Genomic DNA, 26,502 nt, shown 5'->3' on the forward strand with positions numbered 1-26,502 from the left:
TTATACCTGGTTACCTGCAGATGACCTCTAGGTCTCCACCAGTTGGTGGTACAGGCATTGTGTATACAGTGTGAAGATACATCCAGTAGTCTTATGTAACTGTACATTGAGTGTACAGGGAGTATACTTATGTTATACATACACAACACACTCTCACTGTCTTTCTATTTCTCGCTCTCTCTCTCTCCCTGTCTCTGTATTTCTCGCTCTCCCTCTCTCCCTCTCTCTCTCACACTCCCCCCCCTCTCTCTCTCACACTCTCTCTCTCTCTCTCTCTCACTCACTCACTCACTCACTCACTCACTCACTCCCCCTCTCTCTCTCTCTCTCTCTCTCTCACTCCCTCTCTCTCTCTCCCTGTCTCTGTATTTCTCTCTCTCTCTCTCTCTCTCACTCCCTCTCTCTGTATTTCTCTCTCTCTCTCTCTCTCTCTCTCTCTCTCTCTCTCACTCCCTCTCTCTCTCTCCCTGTCTCTGTATTTCTCTCTCTCTCTCTCTCTCTCACTCCCTCTCTCTCTCACACTACCCCCCCCTCTCTCACACTCTCTCTCTCTCTCTCTCTCTCTCTCTCTCTCTCTCCCCTGTCTCTGTATTTCTCTCTCTCTCTCTCTCTCTCACTCCCTCTCTCTCTCTCCCTCTCTCTGTATTTCTCTCTCTCACTCCCTCTCTCTCTCTCCCTCTCTCTGTATTTCTCTCTCTCTCTCTTACACTCCCTCTCTCATGCCCTGTCTCTGTGTGCCTCTCACTCCCCTCTTTCCCCCCCAGCACAGCAGTGTCTGGGCGCAGTCTGTGGTTTGTGTTTAATTTGGTGTTCATTCACTATGTGATGAAGCTATAAATCAGCCTTTACCTTCACACTGCCCGCAGGTTTTGAAACTCTTGTCCGTGAGCCAGCTGCATTGTGTGTCGGGGCAAAGGACACTTTGCGTCACTGTAACCTGGGTCAATTCGTGACAATTGCAGCATAGCTTCAATACATGTTTTTAAAGAAATTATATCCATTCTATACTGGACCAAGTCTCCTGCTGCCTTGTTAATCCGGAACAAGAACGGCTGCAGGAAACGGAGATATTAAAATGGGCCTCTGAGCAGAAAATATCTTTCTTTACTGCGAAGCCTGCATGAAGGTCAAGACCCAAAGCTGAGGCAAACACTGCTTCTCTTCACCAAGTGTAAAAGCGATCACACACCCAGCAGAATGTCTTCCTTCATTATCAATGCATTACACAGATCCCTCGCCCTCCGCACTGGTTATGCAAACCCTGCAATGGAACCATTGCATACAAAACATTCGTACATCCTGGGATTGTGGGTGGGAGAGGGTGCATCAGTGGGGTAGGACCAGGAGTTAATCCAGTCAGGAGTAGAATTGCCATCGTTCTTTCTCTGGTGCCCGATATTTATATTTACCTGTTGCTCGCTCTTGATTTGGAGGTTTATTTGGAGAGAGAATTCTTCATTTCTGTGTTATAGGTGAGGATTTTTAACCAAGCATTCGCTTTTCCTCATCGCACGCACCGTCCCCTATATCCATCGCACACACCGTCCCCTATACCCATTGCATGCACCGTCCCCTATATCCATCGCATGCACCGTCCCCTATATCCATCGCACGCACCGTCCCCTATATCCATCGCACGCACCGTCCCCTATATCCATCGTAAGCACCGTCCCCTATACCCAATGAACACACCGTCCCCTATACCCATTGCACGCACCATCCTCTATATCCATCGCACGCACCGTCCCCTATACCCATTGCATGCACTGTCCCCTATATCCATCCCATGCACCGTAACCTATACCCATTCCATGCACCGTTCCCTATACCCATTGCATGTACCGTCCCCTATATCCATCGCATGCACTGTCCCTTATATCCATCGCACGCACCGTCCCCTATATCCATCGCACGCACCGTCCCCTATATCCATCGTAAGCACCGTCCCCTATACCCAATGAACACACCGTCCCCTATACCCATTGCACACATCATCCCCTATATCCATCGCACGCACCGTCCCCTATACCCATTGCATGCACTGTCCCCTATATCCATCCCATGCACCGTAACCTATACCCATTCCATGCACCGTTCCCTATACCCATTGCACGCACCGTCCCCTATATCCATCGCACGCACTGTCCCCTATATCCATCATAAGCACCGTCCCCTATACCCAATGAACACACCGTCCCCTATACCCATTGCACGCACTGTCCCCTATACCCGTTGCACGCACCGTCCCCATACCAATTGCACGCACCGTCCCATATATCCATTGTAAGCACCGTCCCCTATACCCAATGAACGCACCATCCCCAATACCCATTGAACGCACTGTCCCCTATACCCATCGCACACGCCATCCCCTATATCTATCCCATGCACTGTCCCCTATACCCATCGCACACACCGTCCCCTATAACCATTGCACACACCGTCCCCTATAACCATTTCACCCACCGTCCCCTATACCCATCGCAAGCATCATCCCCTATACCCATCGCAAGCACCATCCCCTATATCCATCGCACGCACCGTCCCCTATACCCATCGCATGCACTGTCCCCTATACCCATCACATGCACCGTCCCTTATACCTATTGCACGCACCATCCCCTATATCTATCGCATGCACCATCCCCTATATCCATCGTACGCACCGTCCCCTTACCCATTGTACGCACCATCCCCTATATCCATCCCATGCACCATCCCCTATATCCATTCCATGCACCGTCCCCTATACCCATCGCACGCACCATCTCCTATACCCATCGCATGCACTGTCCCCTATACCCATCGCACATACCGTCCCCTATATCCATCCCATGCACCGTCCCCTATATCAATCCCATGCACTTTCCCCTATACCCATCCCATGCGCCGTCCCCTATATCCATCACCCGCACCATCCACTATATCCATCGCTCATACCTTCCCCTATATCCATCGCACGCACCGTCCCCTATTTCCATCCCATGCACTGTCCCCTATATCTATCCCATGCACCGTCTCCTATACCCGTCCCATGCACCGTCTCCTATATCCATCGCACGCACCGTTCCCTATATCTATCGCATGCACCATCCCCTATATCCATCGTGCGCATCGTCCCCTATACCCAATGAATGCACCGTACATTATATCCATCCCATGCACCGTCCCCTATATCTATCCCATGCACTTTCCCCTATACCCATCCCATACACCGTCCCCTATATCCATCACCCGCACCATCCCCTATATCCATTGCATGCACCATCTCCTATATCCATCGCATGCACTGTCCCCTATACCCATCGCACACACCGTCCCCTATATCCATCCCATGCACCGTCCCCTATACCCATCGCACACAATGTCTCTTGTATCATTCGCCGCACCATCCCCTATGCCCATCCCATGCACCGTCCCCTATATCCATCCCATGCACCGTCCCCTATACCCATCCCATGCACCGTCCCCATATCCATCCCATGCCCCACCCTGATTGTCATGCCCCATTGTTGATGACAGGCTTTCTGTCACCTTGCTCCTGCACTCTAGTCTTCTGTTCCTAAACAACCTTAGCACATCACACCCCATCGTCAAACTCCTCCAACCTCTCTCATCCACTGAGCCTTCTCTTACTCCCCTGTGTTCCTCCAATTCCTGTTTGCAATCTAATGCTTCCCCAATGATAGTGCAAGAAGGTGTGTGACTGGGGTAGTGCAAGGAGGTGTGTGACTAGGGTAATACAAGGAGGTGTGTGACTGGGGTAATACAAGAAGGTGTGTGACTGGGGTAATACAAGGAGGTGTGTGACTGGGGTAATACAAGGAGGTGTGTGACTAGGGTAATACAAGGAGGTGTGTGACTGGGGTAATACAAGGAAGTGTGTGACTGGGGTAATACAAGAAGGTGTGTGACTGGGGTAATACAAGGAGGTGTGTGACTGGGGTAATACAGGGAGGTGTGTGACTGGGGTAATACAAGGAGGTGTGTGACTGGGGTAATACAAGGAGGTGTGTGACTGGGATAATACAAGGAGGTGTGTGACTGGGGTAGTACAAGGAGGTGTGTGACTGGGGTAATACAAGGAGGTGTGTGACTGGGGTAATACAAGGAGGTGTGTGACTGGGGTTCTCAGACCAGCCAGGTTGGCTGTTTCATTCCGTGTTCAGAACCTCCGAGTGCTTGCAGTGTAAATGCAGCGATTGATGTCGTGTTGGAATGGAAGTCTCTCATTTACCAAACACTATTGTGATGTCTTAACAGTTCGTTACCTTTCAGTAATGGCTTAGTCTGAAGAAACCTCTGAGAAAGGGTCAGGGAATTTTATATTGGTGATCCCAACACCCTTTTAACACTGAACACTCGTCTTCTTCCCACATCACTTTACTCTGATCATTTACCCCGGACAGGAAGCACGATTCAGTGTAGGTCAAATGATGATCTATAGAGCGGGTGTGTATGGAGCTTGGATTGTGGTTGAGCGATCTCTGTAGGCCGCAGCCTGTGTTCACATTACTAAACGTGATTCCATTGATCTGATCATAGAGTCAGAAATCTGCAATCATCCCCCCCAAATATAAATGTACTTTGTGGGTAAAAGATTTGGAATTTCCATCAACAGAAAGCTTGTACTGTTTTCGGGCTGATGTGGAGTGTGTACGTTGTACACGGTGAAAGGGATTGGGATCGTTATCAGGTGCACAGTGAATTGTGGATAGTTTGTTAAGTGAGTAAAGTAAAGAGATTCTTCCCTGCTTTGACAGATGAAGATATTTAACATCTTCATTTGTATGAGGGAGATGGGGATTGGGTCATAAGGGTGAGCCACAGGATGTCTGAAGTAAAGAGAGAGAGCGCTGAAAATACACAGCGGGTCAGTCAGCCTCGGAAAAGTCAAAGTTTTGAATGTAAACTTTTTATCAGAACTCGAGTGAATGTTTGCCACTCACTAAGGGCAGCTCTTAACAACATGAGAAATAGGAGCAGGAGTAGGCCATTCGGCCCCTCGAGATTCAATAAGTTCATGGCTGATCCGATCAGCTCCACTTCCCTGCCCGCCCCCTTAATCCCTTATTCCCTTATCATTTAAGAAACTGTCTATTTCTATCTTAAATTTATTCAATGTCTCCTCATCTGTGTTTTAAATGGCCGGCCCCTTATTCTAAGATCATGCCCCCTAGTTCTAGTCTCCCCCATCAATGGAAACATCTTCTCTGCATCCACCTTGTCAAGCCCCCTCATAATCTTAGACGTTTCGATAAGATCACCTCTCATTCTTCTGAATTCCAATGAATAGAGGCCCAACCTACTCAACCTTTCCTCATAAGTCAACTCCCTCGTCCCCGGAATCAACCTAGTGAACCTTCTCTGAACTGCCTCCAAAGCAAGTATATCCTTTCGTAAATATGGAAACCAAAACTGCACGCAGTATTCCAGGTGTGGCCTCACCAATACCCTGTATAACTGTAGCAAGACTTCCCTGCTTTTATACTCCATCCCCTTTGCAATAAAGGCCAAGATACCATTGGCCTTCCTGATCACTTGCTGTACCTGCATACTAACCTTGTGTATTTCATGCACAAGTACCCCCAGGTCCCGCTGTACTGCAGCACTTTGCAATCTTTCTCCATTTAAATAATAACTTGCTCTCTGATTTTTTTCTGTCAAAGTGCATGACCTCACATTTTCCAACATTATACACCATCTGCCAAATTTTTGCCCACTCACTTAGCCTGTCTATGTTGTTTTGCAGGGTTTTTGTGTCCTCCTCACACATTGCTTTTCCTCCCATCTTTGTATCGTCAGCAAACTTGGCTACGTTACACTCAGTCCCTTCTTCCAAGTCGTTAATATAGATTGTAAATAGTTGGGGTCCCAGCACTGATCCCTGCGGCACCCCACTGATTACTGGTTGCCAACCAGAGAATGAACCACTTATCCTCAATCTCTGTTTTCTGTTAGTAGCTAATCCTCTATCCATGCTAATATATTACCCCAACACCGTGAACTTTTATCTTGAGCAGTAACCTTTTATGTGGCACCTTGTCAAATGCCTTCTGGAAGGCCAAATACACCACATCCACTGGTTCCCCTTTATCCACCCTGTTCATTACATCTTCAAAGAACTCCAGCAACTTGTACAACATGACTTCCCTTTCATAAATCCATGCTGACTCTGCCTGACTGAATTTTGCTTTTCCAAATGTCCTGCTACTGCTTCTTTAATAATGGACTTCAACATTTTCCCAACCACAGATGTTAGGCTAACTGGTCCATAGTTTCCTGCTTTTTGTCTGCTCCTTTTTTAAATAGGGGCGTTACATTTGTAGTTTTCCAATCTGCTGGGACCTCCACAGAATCCAGGGAATTTTGGTAAATTACAACCAATGCATCCACTATCCCTGCCGCTACCTCTCTTAAGACCCTAGGATGCAAGCCATCAGGTCCAGGGGATTTATCTGCCTTTAGTCCCATTATCTTACTGAGTACCACCTCCTTAGTGATTGTGATTGTGTTAAGTTCCTCCCCCCCTATAGCCCCTTGACTATCCACTGTCGGAATATTGTTAGTGTCCTCTACCATGGTGAGATTGTCGGCAGCTCTCTGTTATCGGATAATGGTGTCACATGACCCAGAACAGCAGATAAATAAATAAAGGTCATGTGATAGGTGTCACAGCGCTACTTTTTAAAGTTGTGGAGCAGTGTTGTGAGTATTAATGACGACACGGACTCGAGTCATGTTGGTGGTGGATAATGCAGAGCAGCTTAAAGGGGCCACTCACCATATTCGGGCACATTCCCAAAGGCGCAGTTCCTGTATTTCGCCCAGTGTCCAGAGCGGTGAGAATGATAAAACTATTGAATTTCTTTACAAAACAAAATACCGCGGATGCTGCAAGTCTAAAATAAAAACAGACAAGGCTGGAAGTCTCAGCGGGTCGGGCAGCATCTGTGGAGAGAGAAACAGAGTTAATGTTTCAGGTCTGAGGAAGGGCCTTTGACCTGAGACGTTAGTTCTGCTCCTCTCTTCACTGATGCTGCCCGACCTGCTGAGTATTTCCAGCATTTTCTGTTTTTTATTATTGATTTTCTTTGTTGTGACTTTCTTGTGGGTCCCGTGAACTGATTCTTTGGGTGGGATTCTGTTCGGCATTTGATGGGAGTGGTTTGTTGCCAATGCGGCAGGCAGTCAGCTGACTGCAGTTAATCGATTTTTAGTGGGGGCTCATTTTTGATCATGGACGCTGATCTGGCGAGCGGTGTCGCCCGTTATTGAACCCATCGTATTTTCATTCTGTTGATTTCGACGAGCGAGCGACCTGCTGAGCTAGATTATGGCCCGTACCATGAGTCTGAACATTTACCCCGTGCTATTTATTGAAGGAGAAATGTGGACCCAGGACTCTGGGAGGACACGGTGTTCTGCTCTGAATATTCGTAGGATCTTCAGCATCCGCTGAAACCGCCAGAACAGGGATATGGCGGGTTTAACGTCTCCGCTGAAGGACAGCTAAAGATGAGCAAAGCACAGAAGGTTTTCTTTGGTCTAAGCTGGAACTGACTGGTTGTCGATGTTACAGAATGATTAGGTTCAAGTCATGAATAATGAGTTGGAAACAGTAACAGTCATTGTTTGTGGCCGATGAATATTCACGTGTGTTGCTGCTGGAGTTTTATCCAGAATTGTGAAACAGCAGCGAGAGAATCCTTCGAGTAGAAGTAATAAAAAATCAGCCCGTAGGAAATGAGAAAAAGAACAAATTAAAACTGTTTTATCGGCTTCTGTGCCTCATAAATCTTCAAAAGATACCTGTTTAAATTAATAAAGTGAAGTAGTCTTGGCTCATCTATATTTAAAAAGGAAAACACCAGCCTATTGTGGACTGGACATTGTCATTTCTGTGCTCTTTGTATGAGCATCGGCCTGACACCAACTTTCTTCCCTCTGCTCACTTTCGTTAAAGGTCCAATTTGAAATTTATTTGGGGCATTCTCACCGAGATTCCTGGTGAATGTCATCCCCAACAGCAAGCTAAACACAGCCCAGCACATCCCCAACACCAAGCTAAACACAACCCAGCACATCCCCAACACCAAGCTAAACACAGCCCAGCACATCCCCAACACCAAGCTAAACACAGCCCAGCACATCCCCAACACCAAGCTAAACACAACCCAGCACATCCCCAACACCAAGCTAAACACAGCCCAGCACATCCCCAACACCAAGCTAAACACAACCCAGCACATCCCCAACACCAAGCTAAACACAACCCAGCACATCCCCAACACCAAGCTAAACACAGCCCAGCACATCCCCAATACCAAGCTAAACACAGCCCAGCACATCCCCAACACCAAGCTAAACACAGCCCAGCACATCCCCAACACCAAGCTAAACACAGCCCAGCACATCCCCAACACCAAGCTAAACACAGCCCAGCACATCCCCAACACCAAGCTAAACACAGCCCAGCACATCCCCAACACCAAGCTAAACACAGCCCAGCACATCCCCAACACCAAGCTAAACACAGCCCAGCACATCCCCAACACCAAGCTAAACACAGCCTAGCACATCCCCAACACCAAGCTAAATACAACCCAGCACATCCCCAACACCAAGCTAAACACAACCCAGCACATCCCCAACACCAAGCTAAACACAGCCTAGCACATCCCCAACACCAAGCTAAATACAACCCAGCACATCCCCAACACCAAGCTAAACACAACCCAGCACATCCCCAACACCAAGCTAAACAAAGCCCAGCACATCCCCAACACCAAGCTAAACACAGCCCAGCACATCCCCAATACCAAGCTAAACACAGCCCAGCACATCCCCAACACCAAGCTAAACACAGCCTAGCACATCCCCAACACCAAGCTAAATACAACCCAGCACATCCCCAACACCAAGCTAAACACAGCCCAGCACATTCCCAACACCAAGCTAAACACAGCCCAGCACATCCCCAACACCAAGCTAAACACAGCCCAGCACATCCCCAACACCAAGCTAAACACAACCCAGCACATCCCCAACACCAAGCTAAACACAGCCCAGCATATCCCCAACACCAAGCTAAACACAGCCCAGCACATCCCCAACAACAAGCTAAACACAGCCCAGCACATCCCCAACACCAAGCTAAACACAGCCCAGCACATCCCCAACACCAAGCTAAACACAGCCTAGCACATCCCCAATACCAAGCTAAACACAGCCCAGCACATCCCCAACACCAAGCTAAACACAGCCTAGCACATCCCCAACACCAAGCTAAACACAGCCCAGCACATCCCCAACACCAAGCTAAACACAGCCTAGCACATCCCCAATACCAAGCTAAACACAGCCCAGCACATCCCCAACACCAAGCTAAACACAGCCTAGCACATCCCCAACACCAAGCTAAACACAGCCCAGCACATCCCCAACACCAAGCTAAACACAGCCTAGCACATCCCCAATACCAAGCTAAACACAACCCAGCACATCCCCAACACCAAGCTAAACACAGCCCAGCACATCCCCAACACCAAGCTAAACAAAGCCCAGCACATCCCCAACACCAAGCTAAACACAGCCCAGCACATCCCCAACACCAAGCTAAACACAGCCCAGCACATCCCCAACACCAAGCTAAATACAGCCCATCAACATCTCATCATCTTCATCACAGGCGGTCCCTCGAATCCACACCAAAATGTTCACAGGTGTTTCAATGAAGGACCTAATATTCCCGAACTACATCCTGAAGGGTGGAAGATGCCTGTGCGTCGATGTTTTTTAACGTGGGGTGGCCGCTGCTCACCAGCCACCACACGGGCTTGACAGAGCGAGGTCTTGTCCTGTGGCAAGGATTAACCAAGACGATTGGAGACCTGCTGCACGGAGCTAGTGCACACACATATCGCAGTGTGGGCTGGCCCGTGCTGCCCCTGGGCCCTCGCCTCTCCTGGGCCCCGATCACGTCCCTCTACAGTCTTTCACCGCTCCTCGCCACTCCTGCTGTACCTGCCTACGCTCCAATCAGCGACCTGGATCTTGGTGACGTCCTGGACCAGGAGAGCGACGGAAGCAAAGCAATATCTATAATACACTGGCAGCCTTGCTCAGAGAGGCTTGTGGGATGGAGGGAGGCCACATTGTGTGGCTGGATACCGCATTTACCCGCACTCTTCTCATGTCCCTTCAATCCCTTTCCTTCATCCACCTCCAATCCAATCTGGAATGTTACAGTTCCTGCCTCGGCCACTAACCCTGGGATTGGATCTCACAGCCTCACAACTCTTCTGCCCCCTGTTCTAAATTGCTTCCATTTAATCTTGCCTCTGACCCCTCGTTCTTGACCTCTTGACTGCTAGAAACAGTCTGCTTCAATCTACTCCGTCCCATCCTTTCATCAGTTTAAACACTTCTATATAATGTCCAGTAAGCTGCCCTCCATATAATCTCTGATCCATCACTACTTTTCAGATAACTGCGACATCACCTTCCTCACGGGGACTCCAGACCGAGTATAGTCTTCAGGTGAAGCGGGTTAGAAGGCAGGGGATGATTGGACCAGGGTGCACCAATACAAACTCATTCACAGGAGGTGGGCGTCGCCAGAGGGCCAGCATTTATTACCCTTTCCTAATTGTCGTCAAGCTGGTGATGCTGAACTGCCGCCTTCAATATAACGGAGTGTCTCGCTCGGCCATTTCAGGGCAGTTAAGAGCCAACCTCATCGCTGTGGGTCTGGAGTCACATATCGGCCAGACCGGGTAAGGGCGGCAGATTTCCCTCCCGAAAAGACATCAGTGAAGCAGACGGATTTTTACAACAATCCGGTAATTTCATGGTCACCGTTACTGATACCAGCTTTTTGTTTTCCAGATTTTTATTTAATTAACTGAATTTAAATTCCCCAGCTGCCATGGTGGAATTTGAACACATGTCTCCAGATCATTAGTCCAGGTGTCTGGATTATTGGGCCAGTAACATAACCACTGTGCTACTGTATCCCATTTAAAGTCATCCATTATCTCCTTATTTTTATATACCTGTAATACTTTGATTTGTGTTATTATTTATAGTTAAATAGTCACATTTAAGGCAATTTTGGAAGTAGGGTTGACTGATGCATGCTAAGGAGCAGGGAGGCACAGAACTGAGGCACGAGAGTACCACCACTGATGGAAGGCTATAATTACAGTGTGATAAGTTTACATAAGAAGTTTCAATATGAATGTGGACACAGGAGTTTATAATGGATATGTGCGCAGGTGTAAGATATGTATATCTGTGTGTGTGTGTATATATATTATAACTCCTGCATTAAAATAACAAACAAAGAATTATACACCAATGTTGTAAATATTGATAATTACGCAGCATAATTTCACATCAGCTGTGGCTCAGTGGGCAGCACACTCGTCTCTGAGTCAGCAGGTTGTGGGTTCAAGTCCCACGCCAGGGACTTGAGCACAAAAATCTAGGCTGACACTCCAGTGCAGTGTTGAGGGAGAGCTGCACTGTCAGAGGTGCCGCCTTTTGGATGAGACGTTAAACCGAGGCGCCGTCTGCTCTCTCGTCCTCATGGACATAAAAGATTCCATTGTACTATTTCGAAGAAGAGCAGGGGCGGTGTCCTGGGGCCAATATTTATCCCTCAAATCAACATAACAAAACAGATTATCTGTTCATTATCACATTGCTGTTTGTGGGAGCTTGCTGTACTCAAATTGGCTGCCGCGTTTCCCACATTATAACAGTGACTACACTCCAAAAGTACTTCTTCATTGGCTGTAAAGTGCTTTGAAATGTCCAGAGGTTGTGAAAGGCACTGTATAAATGCAAGTCTTTCTTTCATGTGTTGCATTTGCAACACTTGCTAATAAGGGGAATGATACAAGTGTCCTGATCGAGGTAGCCCAGTGAGTTTGTGGGATCGAAGGAAGGTCGGGCGTGGGCCAGTTGCTGCAATTTCCTCATGTGGAAGATCGGTGAGCTGGTAATTCCATACAAGGAAGTGGGGTGGGGGAAGAGTTCGAGACCAACCACCTTGGGCCATCCTTGCTCACTTGCCATTGTCCGGCTGTGGAGTAGCATTAGAGAGGTAACTCCTCACAGGCCTTAGCATTACACCGTGTCAATGTTGGAATCCTTAACATCCACATGCAAGTCTAGTGCCTGCGGCTTTAACACACATTAATCTGTTAATTTAACATCAACTCCTGCATTAAAATACAGACAACAAATTGTACCCAAATACAGTAAATATTGATAATTGCACAGCATAATTTCACGGCCATGGTAAACTCCCATCACTCACTCACAGCTTTCCCATGATGAGCTAGGCCGTTATCACTCACCTTCTGTAACACGCTGCTCATTTTTAGTTCATTATCAGGCCAACACAGAGTTTTGAGAGTTTAGGAAATTACTTACTGTATAATTTATTCCCTGTCCTTTCAGTCAGTGAGCCACTTTTATTTTTGGCTGTGGGTATGATGGAGGCCGAGAGCACAATAAATTAATGACTATTTTAATCACTGTTAAATGCAGTGCTCCTGTGGCAGTGAGAGCAGCTTGTGGCCAACTTCAGTTAACAGCTCTTAATGAGCTTCATGCTCCTTTATATAGCCATTCATTGCATGTGAACCAGGTACAGTCGGTTAGCTATAATTCTCACACGTTCTGCCCTGTTAAATGATAGAGTCGAGCACTACATTTAAATGATATTATCCACGGCAGCAACATTAGCTTTCAGGAGGATGTCACGGCCCTGGAGAGGGTGCAGAGACGGTTTACCAGGATGATTCTGGGATCAAGGAGTTTAACTAAATGGAGAGATGAGAGCAGCTGGGATTGTTGTCCTTAGAGCAGAGAGGGTGAAGGGGAGACCTAATTGAGGTGTTCACAATTATATGGGGTAGACCAAGTCGGGAAAAGCTATTTCCTCTGTAGCTCGATAACCAGACCAAACAGATTTAAAATAATTGGCAAATGAACTCGAGGGTCATCGAGGAGAAATGTCTTCACACAGAGGGTTGTTTAGTTCAAGAATGCACTGCCTGAAAGGGTGGTGGAATCAGTCTCCATAGGAACTTTCAACAGGCAATTGGACATGTATATGAAGAGAAATAACTTGCACGTGATGGGAAGGAGCTCGGGTGTGGGGCTAAATGGCTCTCATAGAGCTGACACAGGCAGGATGGGTCTCAGCGCCTCCACCTGTACTGTGAGAGTCTATGATTCGATGATAACTGAGGCAGGACCTCATGGAGATCAGAATAAAACAGTAGACAGTGTAGCAGGTAAATGTAGAACATTACTTCAAACAAAATGGGTTAGATACAGAGTAAAGCTCCCTCTACACTGTCCCATCAAACACTCTCAGGGCAGGTACAGGAGGTTAGATACAGAGTAAAGCTCCCTCTGCACTGTCCCATCAAACACTCCCAGGGCAGGTACAGCATGGGTTAGATACAGAGTAAAGCTCCCTCTACACTGTCCCATCAAACACTCCCAGGGCAGGTACAGCACGGGGTTAGATATAGATTAATTTTCTCTGTGCAGTATCGGAACAATGTGATTTTAGACTAACTGATAAGATTTCCCACTTAGTGCGCCAGTGTGACATTTTAATTTCTCAGCACTGTCGTCCCATGGGCTCCCTGTGTAAGTTTATTAATTTGCTGCAATTATTGCTACATTATAAGCAGTTTGGTGGAGTCATCAAGGTCTGATTCTCCAAACTAGTATTCTCGAGGAGATCAGAGTCTGGAGATATTCAAGTCACAGAAAGATAGATTTTTAACCAATAAGGGAATTAAGGGTTATGGGGAGCGGGCGGGTAAGTGGAGCTGAGTCCACGGCCAGATCAGCCATGATCTTGTTGAATGGCGGAGCAGACTCGAGGGGCTCGATGGCCTACTCCTGTTCCTAATTCTTGTGTTCTTATGTATATTCCTGCCATTAATCTGGGCTGGAATATGATTGTAGTGAGTGTGAGCAGAAAGTGTTGGGGAAGAGAATGAAAGGGAGAGAGTGACGGGCTTCTGTCAGTCTCCATGCCCTGAGGCGCTGATCGTGGCACTGGCACTGAGCCCAATGGTCCATTTCCTGCCTCAGCTCTGTGTTCTGTTTTACTGTCACGGTATTAATGTCCTTACCTTTCAGCCCCCGGTTGGAGATTAATGACTTGTCTTTTTCTGTTTGTGTGACAGCATGTGACCTGATGACTCAGGGGATCCTCGCCCTGGTGTCCTCCACAGGCTGCACTTCAGCCACTGCCCTGCAGTCCCTCACCGACACCATGCACATCCCACACCTCTTTGTCCAGCGCAACAATGCCGGCTCTCCTCGCACAGCCTGTCAGCTCAGCCGCAACCCCAACCTGGAGGAGTACACGCTGCCCGCCAGACCTCCCATCCGGATCGGCGACGTCATGATCCGGTTGGTCAACGAGCTTCGCTGGCAGAAGTTCATCGTTTTCTACGACAGTAACTACGGTGAGTGATTCCCAGAACAGCATACAGGGGACTCCCGTCCGCTAACATCACACCCACTGAAGGCTAGCACTGTCATCCATTGGGGCAACCTTCCATCGAAAGTCACGCCCCGGGGCTATCTATCCCAGTGGTTTCAGTTTACACACGTGGTTTGCAAGGACAGTTAGCCCAACTCTGCACCTCATGACAAAATAGGAGAATCCTTTAAACATCAAATGACTTCAGGATAAGATCTTTATTTTAAATGTTGTGTTTTGATTTGAACAGCTACATGAATAATATAAATTTGCTCTCGCGCACGGACTTATACTGAAATATTTATCTGAACTGTGTACCAGTTCTGATCCAAATGTAACACAAGTTTACTAAGTATTCACTGATTTCTAATGATTCTGCTGTGTTGAAAGAGTAATCAGGGATCTGAAATTCATCTTGTTGCTAATAGTTTTTGATGTTAAGCTCCTTAATTTCTTCCCCCACAGTCTATGAATCAGCTTTGTCTGAGAGTGGGGTGGGCGAGTACCCAGTATCTTCACTAATGCTGCTGTTAACGGAAGAGGTGAGAGGCAGTGACCTGGTAATCCCTGCATACCTCCCCATATTGGGAGGCTTGTATCCACAATCCCTCCCGGCACGGACACGATGGGCCAAATGGCCTCCTTCCGTGCTCTATATGTCTAACATTGTGTGTAACCTCCGCCCTTTGCCCTTTCTGAAAGCCCTGTCTCAGAATCTCCACCAATTCAAAGAGGGCCCAGGAACACTATCCAGTCAGTAAGAGTAGGGCTGGACAACAAATTAAACCAACACTTGAATCCAAATGTTCCAAAGCAATGTGAATAGAGGCTACGTGGCAGAGTTGGGGAAGGGGGTTACAGAGACATTTCATGACTGAGCAAGTACCAGAGCTTTGTGCGATGGGGTCTCGGAGCACAGAGAGCTCCCATTGGAGGAGACGAAGGGTTCCTGACCTCCACTGCCGCTGTGTAACGCCCGCGCTGAGCGCACAATGCTAAAGTTTAAAGTCGGGGGTGGGTGGGAGAGCGGCAGAGTTCATGAACCCTGTGTTGGGTCCAATGGCCTTCCCTCACTCCAATTAGTTTGTTTCTTTCATCCAACCTGGCTCAATCCTTGCATCGCTCGCAGTCCACACCTCGCCCCCCATATACACACACACACCCCCATATACACACACACACCCCCATATACACACACACCCCCCCATATACACACACACCCCCCCATATATACACACACCCCCCATATACACACACCCCCCCATATACACACACACACACCCATATACACACACAACCCCCCATATACACACAACCCCCCATATACACACACCCCCCCATATACACACACACACCCCCATATACACACACACACACCCATATACACACACACCCCCATATACACACACACACACCCATATACACACACACACACCCCATATACACACACACACCCCCATATACACACACACACCCCCATATACACATACACACACCCCCATATACACACACACACACACACCCATATACACACACACACACCCATATACACACACACACCCATATACACACACCCCCCATATACACACCCCCCCCCATATACACACACACCCCCATATACACACACACACCCCCATATACACACACACACACCCATATACACACACACACACCCATATACACACACACACCCCCATATACACACACACACCCCCATATACACACACGCACCCCCATATACACCCCCCCCCATATACACACACACACCCCCATATATACACACACACCCCCATATACACCCCCCCCCCATATACACACACACACCCCCATATACACCCCCCCCCCATATACATACACACACCCCCATATACACACACACCCATATACACACACACACCCCCATATACACACACACACACCCATATACACACACACACCCCCCATATACACACACACCCCCATATACACACACACACCCCCATACACACACACACACCCATATACACACACACACACCCCCATATACACACACACACACACCCATATACACACACACACCCACACCCATATACACACACACACCCATATACACACACACCCCCCATATACACACCCCCCCCCCCATATACACACCCCCCCCATATACACACACACACACACCCCCATATACACACACACACCCCCATATACATACACACACACCCATATACACACACACACCCCCATATACACACACACACACCCATATACACACACGCACCCCCATACACACACGCACCCCCATACACACACACGCACCCCCATACACACACACGCGCACACACCCCCATACACACACGCGCACGCACACACACACCCCCATACACACACACAGACCCCACCCCCCCAAACACACACACACACACACCCCACATGCACACACACACCCCCCCCACACGCACATCCACACACACCCCCCACACACACACATTCTCACATACACACACACACACACACATACACATACACACCCCCCCACACACACCCATACACACAACCCCCCCCACACACACACACACACCCATACACACACACACACACACACACACACACACGCACCACCCCCCCACACATACACACACACACACACACACACACCCATACACACACATCCATATACACACACACACGTCCACCCCCCCCACACACACACACACACACACACACACACACCCATACACCCCCCCCACACGCACACCCACACACATCCCGCCACACACACACACCCCCCCCCACACGCGCACACACACGCACACCCACACACATCCCCACACACACACACACACACACACACACACCCATACACACACATCCATATACACACACACACGTCCACCCCCCCCACACACGCACACCCACACACATCCCCACACACACACACACACACACACACCCCCCCCCCCCACACATGCGCACACACACACACCGCACCCCCCCCCCCCCCCCAGATCTGTGCTGCTGTGTTTGAGCCCTGGCAATGTGGTGGGTTATCATTAGCCAGAGAGTGACAGCTCCACATGGCTGATTGAAGAGCTCCAGATGAGGGATTTTCCTGTAAAGCAGTGTGGAAACCTTTAGGGATTAACCTGGGATCTCAGGCCATGTTTGAATAACTGGCAAATCTGTGCCGTGTTATGTGGATAATTCAAGTTTAACACTGGTGCCACACACTTGAGTCATGATATGATCAGAGAGTATGACTGAGAGAGGCTGGGAGTTCAGGGTCTCTGTTATCAACATGTTTGTGGGAATTATACCGTGAGATGCTCATTTTGTTCCAAATATCAGACTCTTAAGAGCGGAGAACATGTCTGTGCATCCTTGTCTACTTTCTTGAGTTTTCTTGGCTAAAACATGTCTGTGCATCCTTGTCTACTTTCTTGAGTTTTCTTGGCTAATACTTAGCCCTCAACCCAACCAGCCGCACTGACCCTGGAGGGAGGGTTTGAGGAATCCGACAATGGCGGATTATTTAAAGGTGAGGCATTTAACCCCGATGTCCCGCTCGGTTGGAGTTATTCATTGACATAGAGTAGCTGCTTATCCTACCTCAGACTTTCGGCAGAACGCTGCTCAAGTGTTAGATCTCTTAATTTTAATGAAATACGAACTCCGATGGTAGTTTTAACTTTTTAATCTTGGCAGAGAGTAACAAGCTGCTGGCTGATTGCCAGTTTCTTTGTCTTACTGAAACCACATGGTCAAAATGGCTGTATTTATACCTGGATCAATTTACAGAGAAGAACTCGCCTTCTTTGACCTTATTGGCTCACTACCCAAGGTCCGAAAATGTCAAGTTGATTGATGACTTAACGCAATGTGGCTGAAATGCATGTAGCATCTCTGACTTGTCTGTGAAAGCATCTCTGACTTGTCTGTGAATTTTCACAGCCTGTCTAAATGCAGCCTGTTTGAATTCTCTATCATCAAGTAACCTTAGCACCTACATTGCTGCCTTATGAGAGATGCTAATTAGCCAATAAAATAACTCCAAATGTGAAAATAGGGTCCCTGATGCCCTACAATTTAACCAGTTTCAATGTGCACAGATTTAAAGATCTGGAAATAGGTGAGTAAGGAGGAAAGAATTTAGCAAGATTAAAGCAAAGAATCAGATATTGCATATGGAAGGTTTTTGTAATGACATTTATAAATCTCAGTATAATTGAGGTATCTGCTGGTCTCTGGGTAACATTCTTGTTTCTGGGTCAGAAGGTTCAAACTCCAGTGCAGGATTTAATCTGGGACGATGTTGCGTGCAGTACTGAGGGAGTGCTGCCTTGTTGGAGGTGCCAGTCTTTGGGTGAGATGTTAACCCATGCTTGTATGGAATTTTGGCAGCGTTCAAAGACCATGGAGATCTGTCCAGCAATGACTTCTGAACTAACTCAAGCAAAAACTGATTAGTTGGTCATTTTGCGCTGTTTGGGAGGTTTGGGCACAAAATGGCTGCTCTGCTCACCTACATAACCTGCATTTGAAAGGAACTAATTGAATGCAAAATGCTGTGAAATGTGTCTGAGACATAAACGTAAGTCTTTCTTTGTAAAGTGTTAGAGTGACAATCGAGAGATCGGATAATGGTACAGTATGTTGGTTCTACAGTGTACGGTGTCAGGATACAGAGACTGTTCCATACATAGTAAGTTGCAGAAACTTGGGCATGAAGTCAGGAGTGAAGTGGAGTCAGGGACTTCAATAAAGATGGAGGGAGAGTCTCCCATACCCTCAGTCCCACCCATACTGTTCATCAAGAGACTAGTTGTGGTCGAGCTTGGGTGCAGGTTCCCATCTCCCATTCTCCCAGTTGTGCAATGACAGAGGGGGAAAAAGGAAGAGAATTTTGGAAATGATCTCCTCTCTTGCCCCTCATGGCCCATTTTGGGTTGGTGAGGGCATCCCATCCAAGCAGGAGCTCGGATTATGGTGATTATGGGCCGTTGGAGTTACAATCTAACCTCGGCCCAGTGCCTGTACTCAATGGTGTAAACAAGCCTTTCCAAACAGCCTCACGGAGGCTGATTTTGGCTCTGTGGTGTAAAGCTGGTGTTATACAGATGGCCTGTCTGAGCAGCGTAACCGTGGGCCACCTGTCCAGCATAGCTGTGCTCTGTGATGCTCTGTATAAACATGGTGTCCAACCCACCAGCGGAAGGTGAGAGCGGGATGTGTGAAGGTTAAACTCCTGCACCTGTTTCAGTGCAAACATGGATAAATGTGCCTTAACTCTGGAACAAAGTCCAGTCAGGGAATTGAAAAGACTTCATAGACTCGAGCTTTTAGAAGATAAGTCAAGCCCAAGTGACTTGCAAAGATGTTCAGTCCATCTTCTAGCCGCAGTGTTGAAGCTAAGATGGAAACTCACCTATTTGCAAATTTCTGTTAGAGGCTCCTGCAAACGTGAGTGCTTCCAAATTGCCAAATTCCAGCTAACATATTGAATTCATTGTGCTTATTGTAGGATTCCCCAGTCCCACGCACTTCCAGGCAACATCATGCTTTGTTAACTTCAATACTATGTTCGAGGGACTTCTATCGAGCTGACTGCCGCAAAATTCAATTTGTGCATGTTTCATGAAGCCATCACGGTCCTAATTCCGGTTTGCCCTCTTTCCTCCAACCCCATTGCTTGAATGAGAAAGGCCTTGGGATATATAACCAGAGGACTGAGCACAAATCTCAGGCAGTGATAATGAGTCTGCACATGCACTGGTATGGCCACACCTGGAGTACTGGTCACGGGTATGGCCACATCTGGAGTGCTGGTCACTGGTATGGCCACATCTGGAGTACTGGTCACTGGTATGGCCACATCTGGAGTACTGGTCACTGGTATGGCCACATCTGGAGTACTGGTCTGGTATGGCCACATCTGGAGTACTGGTCACTGGTATGGCCACACCTGGAGTACTGGTCTGGTATGGCCACATCTGGAGTACTGGTCACTGGTATGGCCACATCTGGAGTACTGGTCTGGTTTGGCCACATCTGGTCACTGGTATGGCCACATCTGGAGTACTGGTCACTGGTATGGCCACACCTGGAGTACTGGTCACTGGTATGGCCACACCTGGAGTACTGGTCACTGGTATGGCCACATCTGGAGTACTGGTCACTGGTATGGCCACATCTGGAGTACTGGTCTGGTATGGCCACACCTGGAGTACTGGTCACTGGTATGGCCACACCTGGAGTACTGGTCACTGGTATGGCCACACCTGGAGTACTGGTCACTGGTATGGCCACACCTGGAGTACTGGTCACTGGTATGGCCACACCTGGAGCGCTGGATACCATTCTAGTCCCCATACGACAGCACGGATATCTAGGCATTGGAGGCCGTGCAGTAAAGGGAAACCGAACTGATATCGAGATTAAAGCATTGGAGCTTTGACGTGAGGTTGAAGAACCTGGGATTGGAGAAGAGAGAGAGTTTGGGGGGATACTATTCAAGATATTTTTTAAAATTTGTGCAAAGGAGATGGGCACTGCTGATGAGGTGAAATATATTACCTATCCCTCGTGTTGGGCCTCATCCTTTAACCGTTGCAGGCCATGTTCTGATTGCGCTTCCATGATGGTATTAGCTGGGGAATTCCAGGATTAGGATTCGGCAACAATGAAGGATTCTTAAGGGAATAGATTAGTTGAACTTCGATAATATGTTTGCAATTACCATCTGCTCTCGAACCAGTGGACATGGGATTGAGTTCCGAAGAGAGAAGGTGCACAGATAGTTTAGATTTAACTCTGTGCAGAGGTGGTGAGAGTGTAGAATGGATGGTGGACTGAGAAATAGATAGTGTGGAGAACTTTAAAGGAGAATTTGATTGAGGCATCAGACTTTAAGGTGGCTTTTTCCGAATCCTGCAGGTTTCTCGGTGCTTATTAGGTAATGGTTGATTAAAATAAACTCCAATCAGATTTGTGTATCGTCAATCCCAAGGGTTTAAAGTAGATCAATCATGAGGGAGAAGTGCTCAATGCCAGCTTTTGGAGCTGTTATACTGACATTTGCTGAATGGGTGAATTTTCTCTGTCCTTGACACAAAGCCAGAATCCTGGCAAGTCCCCCTCGATGAGGTAAGCATTCAGCTAACTGCATTTAATTCCCTGCTGAGATCATTGAGAGTCACATCCGTGCCATCTGAATCTCATCAGTGCAGCAAACGTTCCAGCAAAAGGTGCGTAACATCCTAGATAGATGCGAGGCCAATGACATTTTGCTGCATGGAGCTGTACAAAATGCATAGGAACAGGAGGAGGCCATTCAGCCCCTCGAGCCTGTTCCACCATTCAATAAGATCATGGCTGATCTGTATCTTAACTCCATTCAGCCGCCTTGGTTCCATAACCCTCAATACCCTCACCCAACAAAAATCTATCGACAGTGTTTTGGGGGCCAGAGTCCCAGATTCCCACTGCCCTTTGTGTGAAGAAGTGCTTCCTGACATCACCCTGAACGGCCTGGCTCTAATTTTAAGGTGAGGCCCCCTTGTTCTGGACTCCCCCCATCAGAGGAAACACTTTCTCTCGATCTACCCAATCAACACCTTTAATCATCTGAAACACCACAATTATATCACCTCTTAATCTATGTTCAAGGGAATACAAGCGCAGTCTGCAACCTGTGCTGATAATTTAACCCTTTGTGAACCTGCGCCGCTCCCTCTCCAAGGCTACATCTCTCCCCGAGGGCAGTATCCAGATGGGGTCTGACCAGTGTCTACACCTGTAGCAGCACTCCCTCCCCTCACCATTTCGAGAATACTCTGATCTGTCTTCGGTCCGAAATAATTAACCGGGACAAAAAGCCGCTGAAGACTGATTTTGAAAGTTCCAGGAGAGCCTGATGCAGTGTCAAGGCAAACTGTTCGTCGCAGTTCCAAAAGTACTTTAGTTTGGACGCACATTAGCTGCTAATTGCTTGAATGGGAACGTTTTGGAAACATCACGCCCTAAAGATAAAAGCTGAGCTTGAAACAATCTTGGGTTGTGTTGAACTATTTCTGAAGTTTGCTGCAGGACCAGCACAGATGGTGCCGTGTAATCTAGTGAATCGAATGGGATTGGCAAAGGACCAGTGTCACAAGGTGCGCTCTCTGAGACAGCACCGGTTCCAGTCCTGGAACATCCTGTGCTGTCGGGTTGTGTATCAGCCTGAGAACAGTCACCCTGAAACCCCCCGCCCCCACTCTCCAGCTCTTGTCGTGGTTTTTCGTTTATTTCTACTTTTAAGTCAGAGATTTGTAAGATTGTGTATAACTGGTGCCACAGTCCATTACATCATTGCCTGTGGGGTATAACCGTACCATTCTGAGACTTGTTACCATGGCAATACCATCCCTGTAAAGTAACTGAGCGCTTCGACACACCGCAAGGTTATAACACAGTACGTGTCTCCATTTGTTCTGCATTCTTTGCGCTCGGGATCTGATTGAACTCTGCCCTCACCTGGAAGTAGCTCCCTTGCTGCTAATTTGCAACTTTTATTGAGCCTGGGACTCTCGCATTGTATTGCTGGCAGTCACATTTGGTGAATTCTTCAATCAATCGTTCACTGGTGCAATATTTGAGAGATAGCAAAGGTAAAGTATTTCTGGCATCATTACCTGAGTGAGGGAGAGATCTCCCCACAGTCACAAACAGGATTTGAGTTACAGTAATGACTTGCTCAGGAAAACCACACAAAGGCCAAGTGTGCTGTTCCTCCTCAACACATGCTCAGCTTGTATTCAAATACTCACTGGGCGGAGCAAAGACAATTTGTAGAACGATCAGGTTTGTCTTCCAGCTCGCGTGTTGCCCCCGCCCCCCCCACTCAGTGTCATACAGTCTGCCCCCCCCCACTCAGTGTCATACAGTCTGCCCCCCCCCCACTCAGTGTCATACAGTCTGCCCCCCCCCCACTCAGTGTCATACAGTCTGCCCCCCCCACTCAGTGTCATACAGTCTGCCCCCCCCCCACTCAGTGTCATACAGTCTGCCCCCCCCCCCCCACTCAGTGTCATACAGTCTGCCCCCCCCCCCACTCAGTGTCATACAGTCTGCCCCCCCCCCACTCAGTGACACACAGTCTGCCCCCCCCCCCACTCAGTGTCATACAGTCTGCCCCCCCCCCCCCACTCAGTGTCATACAGTCTGCCCCCCCCCCACTCAGTGACACACAGTCTGCCCCCCCCCCCACTCAGTGTCATACAGTCTGCCCCCCCCCCACTCAGTGTCACACAGTCTGCCCCCCCCCACTCAGTGTCATACAGTCTGCCCTCCCCCCACTCAGTGTCATACAGTCTGCCCCCCCCCCACTCAGTGACACACAGTCTGCCCCCCCCCCACTCAGTGTCATACAGTCTGCCCCCCCCACTCAGTGTCATACAGTCTGCCCCCCCCCCCACTCAGTGTCATACAGTCTGCCCCCCCCCCCACTCAGTGTCATACAGTCTGCCCCCCCCCCACTCAGTGTCATACAGTCTGCCCCCCCCCCCACTCAGTGTCATACAGTCTGCCCCCCCCCCCACTCAGTGTCATACAGTCTGCCCCCCCCCCACTCAGTGTCACACAGTCTGCCCCCCCCCCACTCAGTGTCACACACTCTGCCCCCCCCCCACTCAGTGACACACAGTCTGCCCCCCCCCCACTCAGTGTCATACAGTCTGCCCCCCCCCCACTCAGTGTCACACAGTCTGCCCCCCCCCCCCCACTCAGTGTCATACAGTCTGCCCCCCCCCCACTCAGTGTCATACAGTCTGCCCCCCCCCCACTCAGTGTCATACAGTCTGCCCCCCCCCCACTCAGTGTCATACAGTCTGCCCCCCCCCCACTCAGTGTCATACAGTCTGCCCCCCCCCCACTCAGTGTCACACAGTCTGCCCCCGCCCCCCACTCAGTGTCATACAGTCTGCCCCCCCCCCACTCAGTGTCACACTGTCTGCCCCCCCCCCCCACTCAGTGATACACAGTCTGCCCCCCCCCCACTCAGTGTCACACAGTCTGCCCCCCCCCCCACTCAGTGTCACACAGTCTGCCCCCCCCACTCAGTGTCATACAGTCTGCCCCCCCCCCACTCAGTGTCACACAGTCTGCCCCCCCCCCCCCCACTCAGTGTCACACAGTCTGCCCCCCCCCCCCACTCAGTGACACACAGTCTGCCCCCGCCCCCACTCAGTGTCACACAGTCTGTCCCCCCCCCCACTCAGTGTCACACAGTCTGTCCCCCCCCCCCACTCAGTGTCACACAGTCTGTCCCCCCCCCCCCCATTCAGTGACACACAGTCTGCTTCCCCCCCCCCACTCAGTGTCACACAGCCTGGGCCCCCCCCCCCCCACTCAGTGACACACAGCCTGGGCCCCCCCCCACTCAGTGTCACACAGTCTGGGCCCCCCCCCCCCCACTCAGTGACACACAGCCTGGGCCCCCCCCCCCCCACTCAGTGACACACAGCCTGGGCCCCCCCCCACTCAGTGTCACACAGTCTGGGCCCCCCCCCCCCCACTCAGTGACACACAGCCTGGGCCCCCCCCCCCCACTCAGTGACACACAGCCTGGGCCCCCCCCCACTCAGTGACACACAGTCTGTCCCCCCCCCCCCCATTCAGTGACACACAGTCTGCTTCCCCCCCCCCACTCAGTGACACACAGTCTGCCCCCCCCCCCCATTGCAACATCCAGTTGTGGATTAACTGTAGCCACCCCGGTGTCGGTCATCCGTCCCAGTGTTACTTTCACTACTATCAATCGTGTCATGTGGTCCCACTGAGGGATATTGAAGATTTGCCTCTTTATATCAACATACAACAACCTGTATTTATATAGCGCCTTTAACATAGAGAAACATCCCAAGGAGTGTTAAGAGATAAAAATTTGACACCAAGCCACATAAGTAGAAATTAGCGCAGGTGACCAAAAGCTTGGTCAAAGAGGTATGTTCTAAGGAGGAAAGAGAGGTAGAGAGGTGGAGAGGTTTAGGGAGGGAGTTCGAGCTTGGGGCCCAGGCAACAGAAGGCACGGCCACCGATGGTGGAGCGATTATAATCAGGGATGCTCAGGAGGGCAGAATTAGAGGAGCGCAGACATCTCGGGAGGTTGTGGGGCTGGAGGAGATTACAGGGATAGGGAGGGGCGAGGGCCATGGAGAGATTTGAAAACAAGGATGAGAATTTTGAAATTGAGGCGTTGCTTAACCGGGAGCTAATGTAGGTCAGCGAGCACAGGGGTGATGGGTGAGCGGGTCTTGGTGCAAGTTAGGACATGGGGCAGCCGAGTTTTGGATCACCTCTAGTTTACGTAGGGTAGAATGTGGGAGGCCGGCCAGGAGTGCGCTGGAATAGTCAAGTCTGGAGGTAACAAAGGCATGGATGAGGGCTTCAGCAGCGGATGAGCTGAGGCAAGGGTGGTGACGGAGGTGGAAATAGGCGGTTTTAGTTATACTGTGGATATGTGGTCGGAAGCTTATTTCAGGGACAAGTATGACACCAAGAGCGATGGGCACACATTGCTGAGATCCAGTGGCCACAGTGTCCCTGGGCTGTCTCTGTGGAGTGTAGCAAGGGGCAGCTGATTGAAGCGGATTGCAACGTGTGCTTCAAACCCTTCATTCTCTTCGGGGATCAGGACCATTTCACCGAGGCTTATCTTCTTGGGGATTTTTACCTGTGGTTAGTCACATCTCTGATGAGATTAAATAAATTGGCCAACAGATTATCCACAGTCTGTTTCAAGAAATGATCCATTGGGCTGAATGAGATTTTCTTCAAAACTTTATGTTCCTCCCAGTCTCTCTCTCTTTTTGTCCAGTTTCCTTCTTCAATTTCCCCCTCTTCACTCTCACCCTCTTCACTCTCTCTCTCTCCCTCTCTCACTCTCTCAATGATATTGTAATCAGGCAGGGCAAGCACTCCTGGCCGACCGGGCAGGTTTCAAACCAGCCATGAGGAGG

At 49.1% G+C, this 26,502-nt stretch overlaps 1 protein-coding gene across 1 annotated transcript in view; it reads left to right on the top strand.

The window, feature by feature from the left end:
- The window catches only part of LOC139235156 (glutamate receptor ionotropic, delta-1-like), a 765,307-nt gene that overhangs the window by 309,555 nt on the left and 429,250 nt on the right, over positions 1-26,502 (top strand). Inside the window, exon 3 of the mRNA XM_070866376.1 lies at positions 14,226-14,510. Within this exon, the coding sequence (XP_070722477.1) occupies positions 14,226-14,510 (285 nt within the window). The remainder of the gene's footprint in view (positions 1-14,225; positions 14,511-26,502) is intronic.

The sequence above is a fragment of the Pristiophorus japonicus genome, chromosome 22, assembly GCF_044704955.1.
Source record: "Pristiophorus japonicus isolate sPriJap1 chromosome 22, sPriJap1.hap1, whole genome shotgun sequence".
NCBI classification, from domain to species: domain Eukaryota; kingdom Metazoa; phylum Chordata; class Chondrichthyes; family Pristiophoridae; genus Pristiophorus; species Pristiophorus japonicus.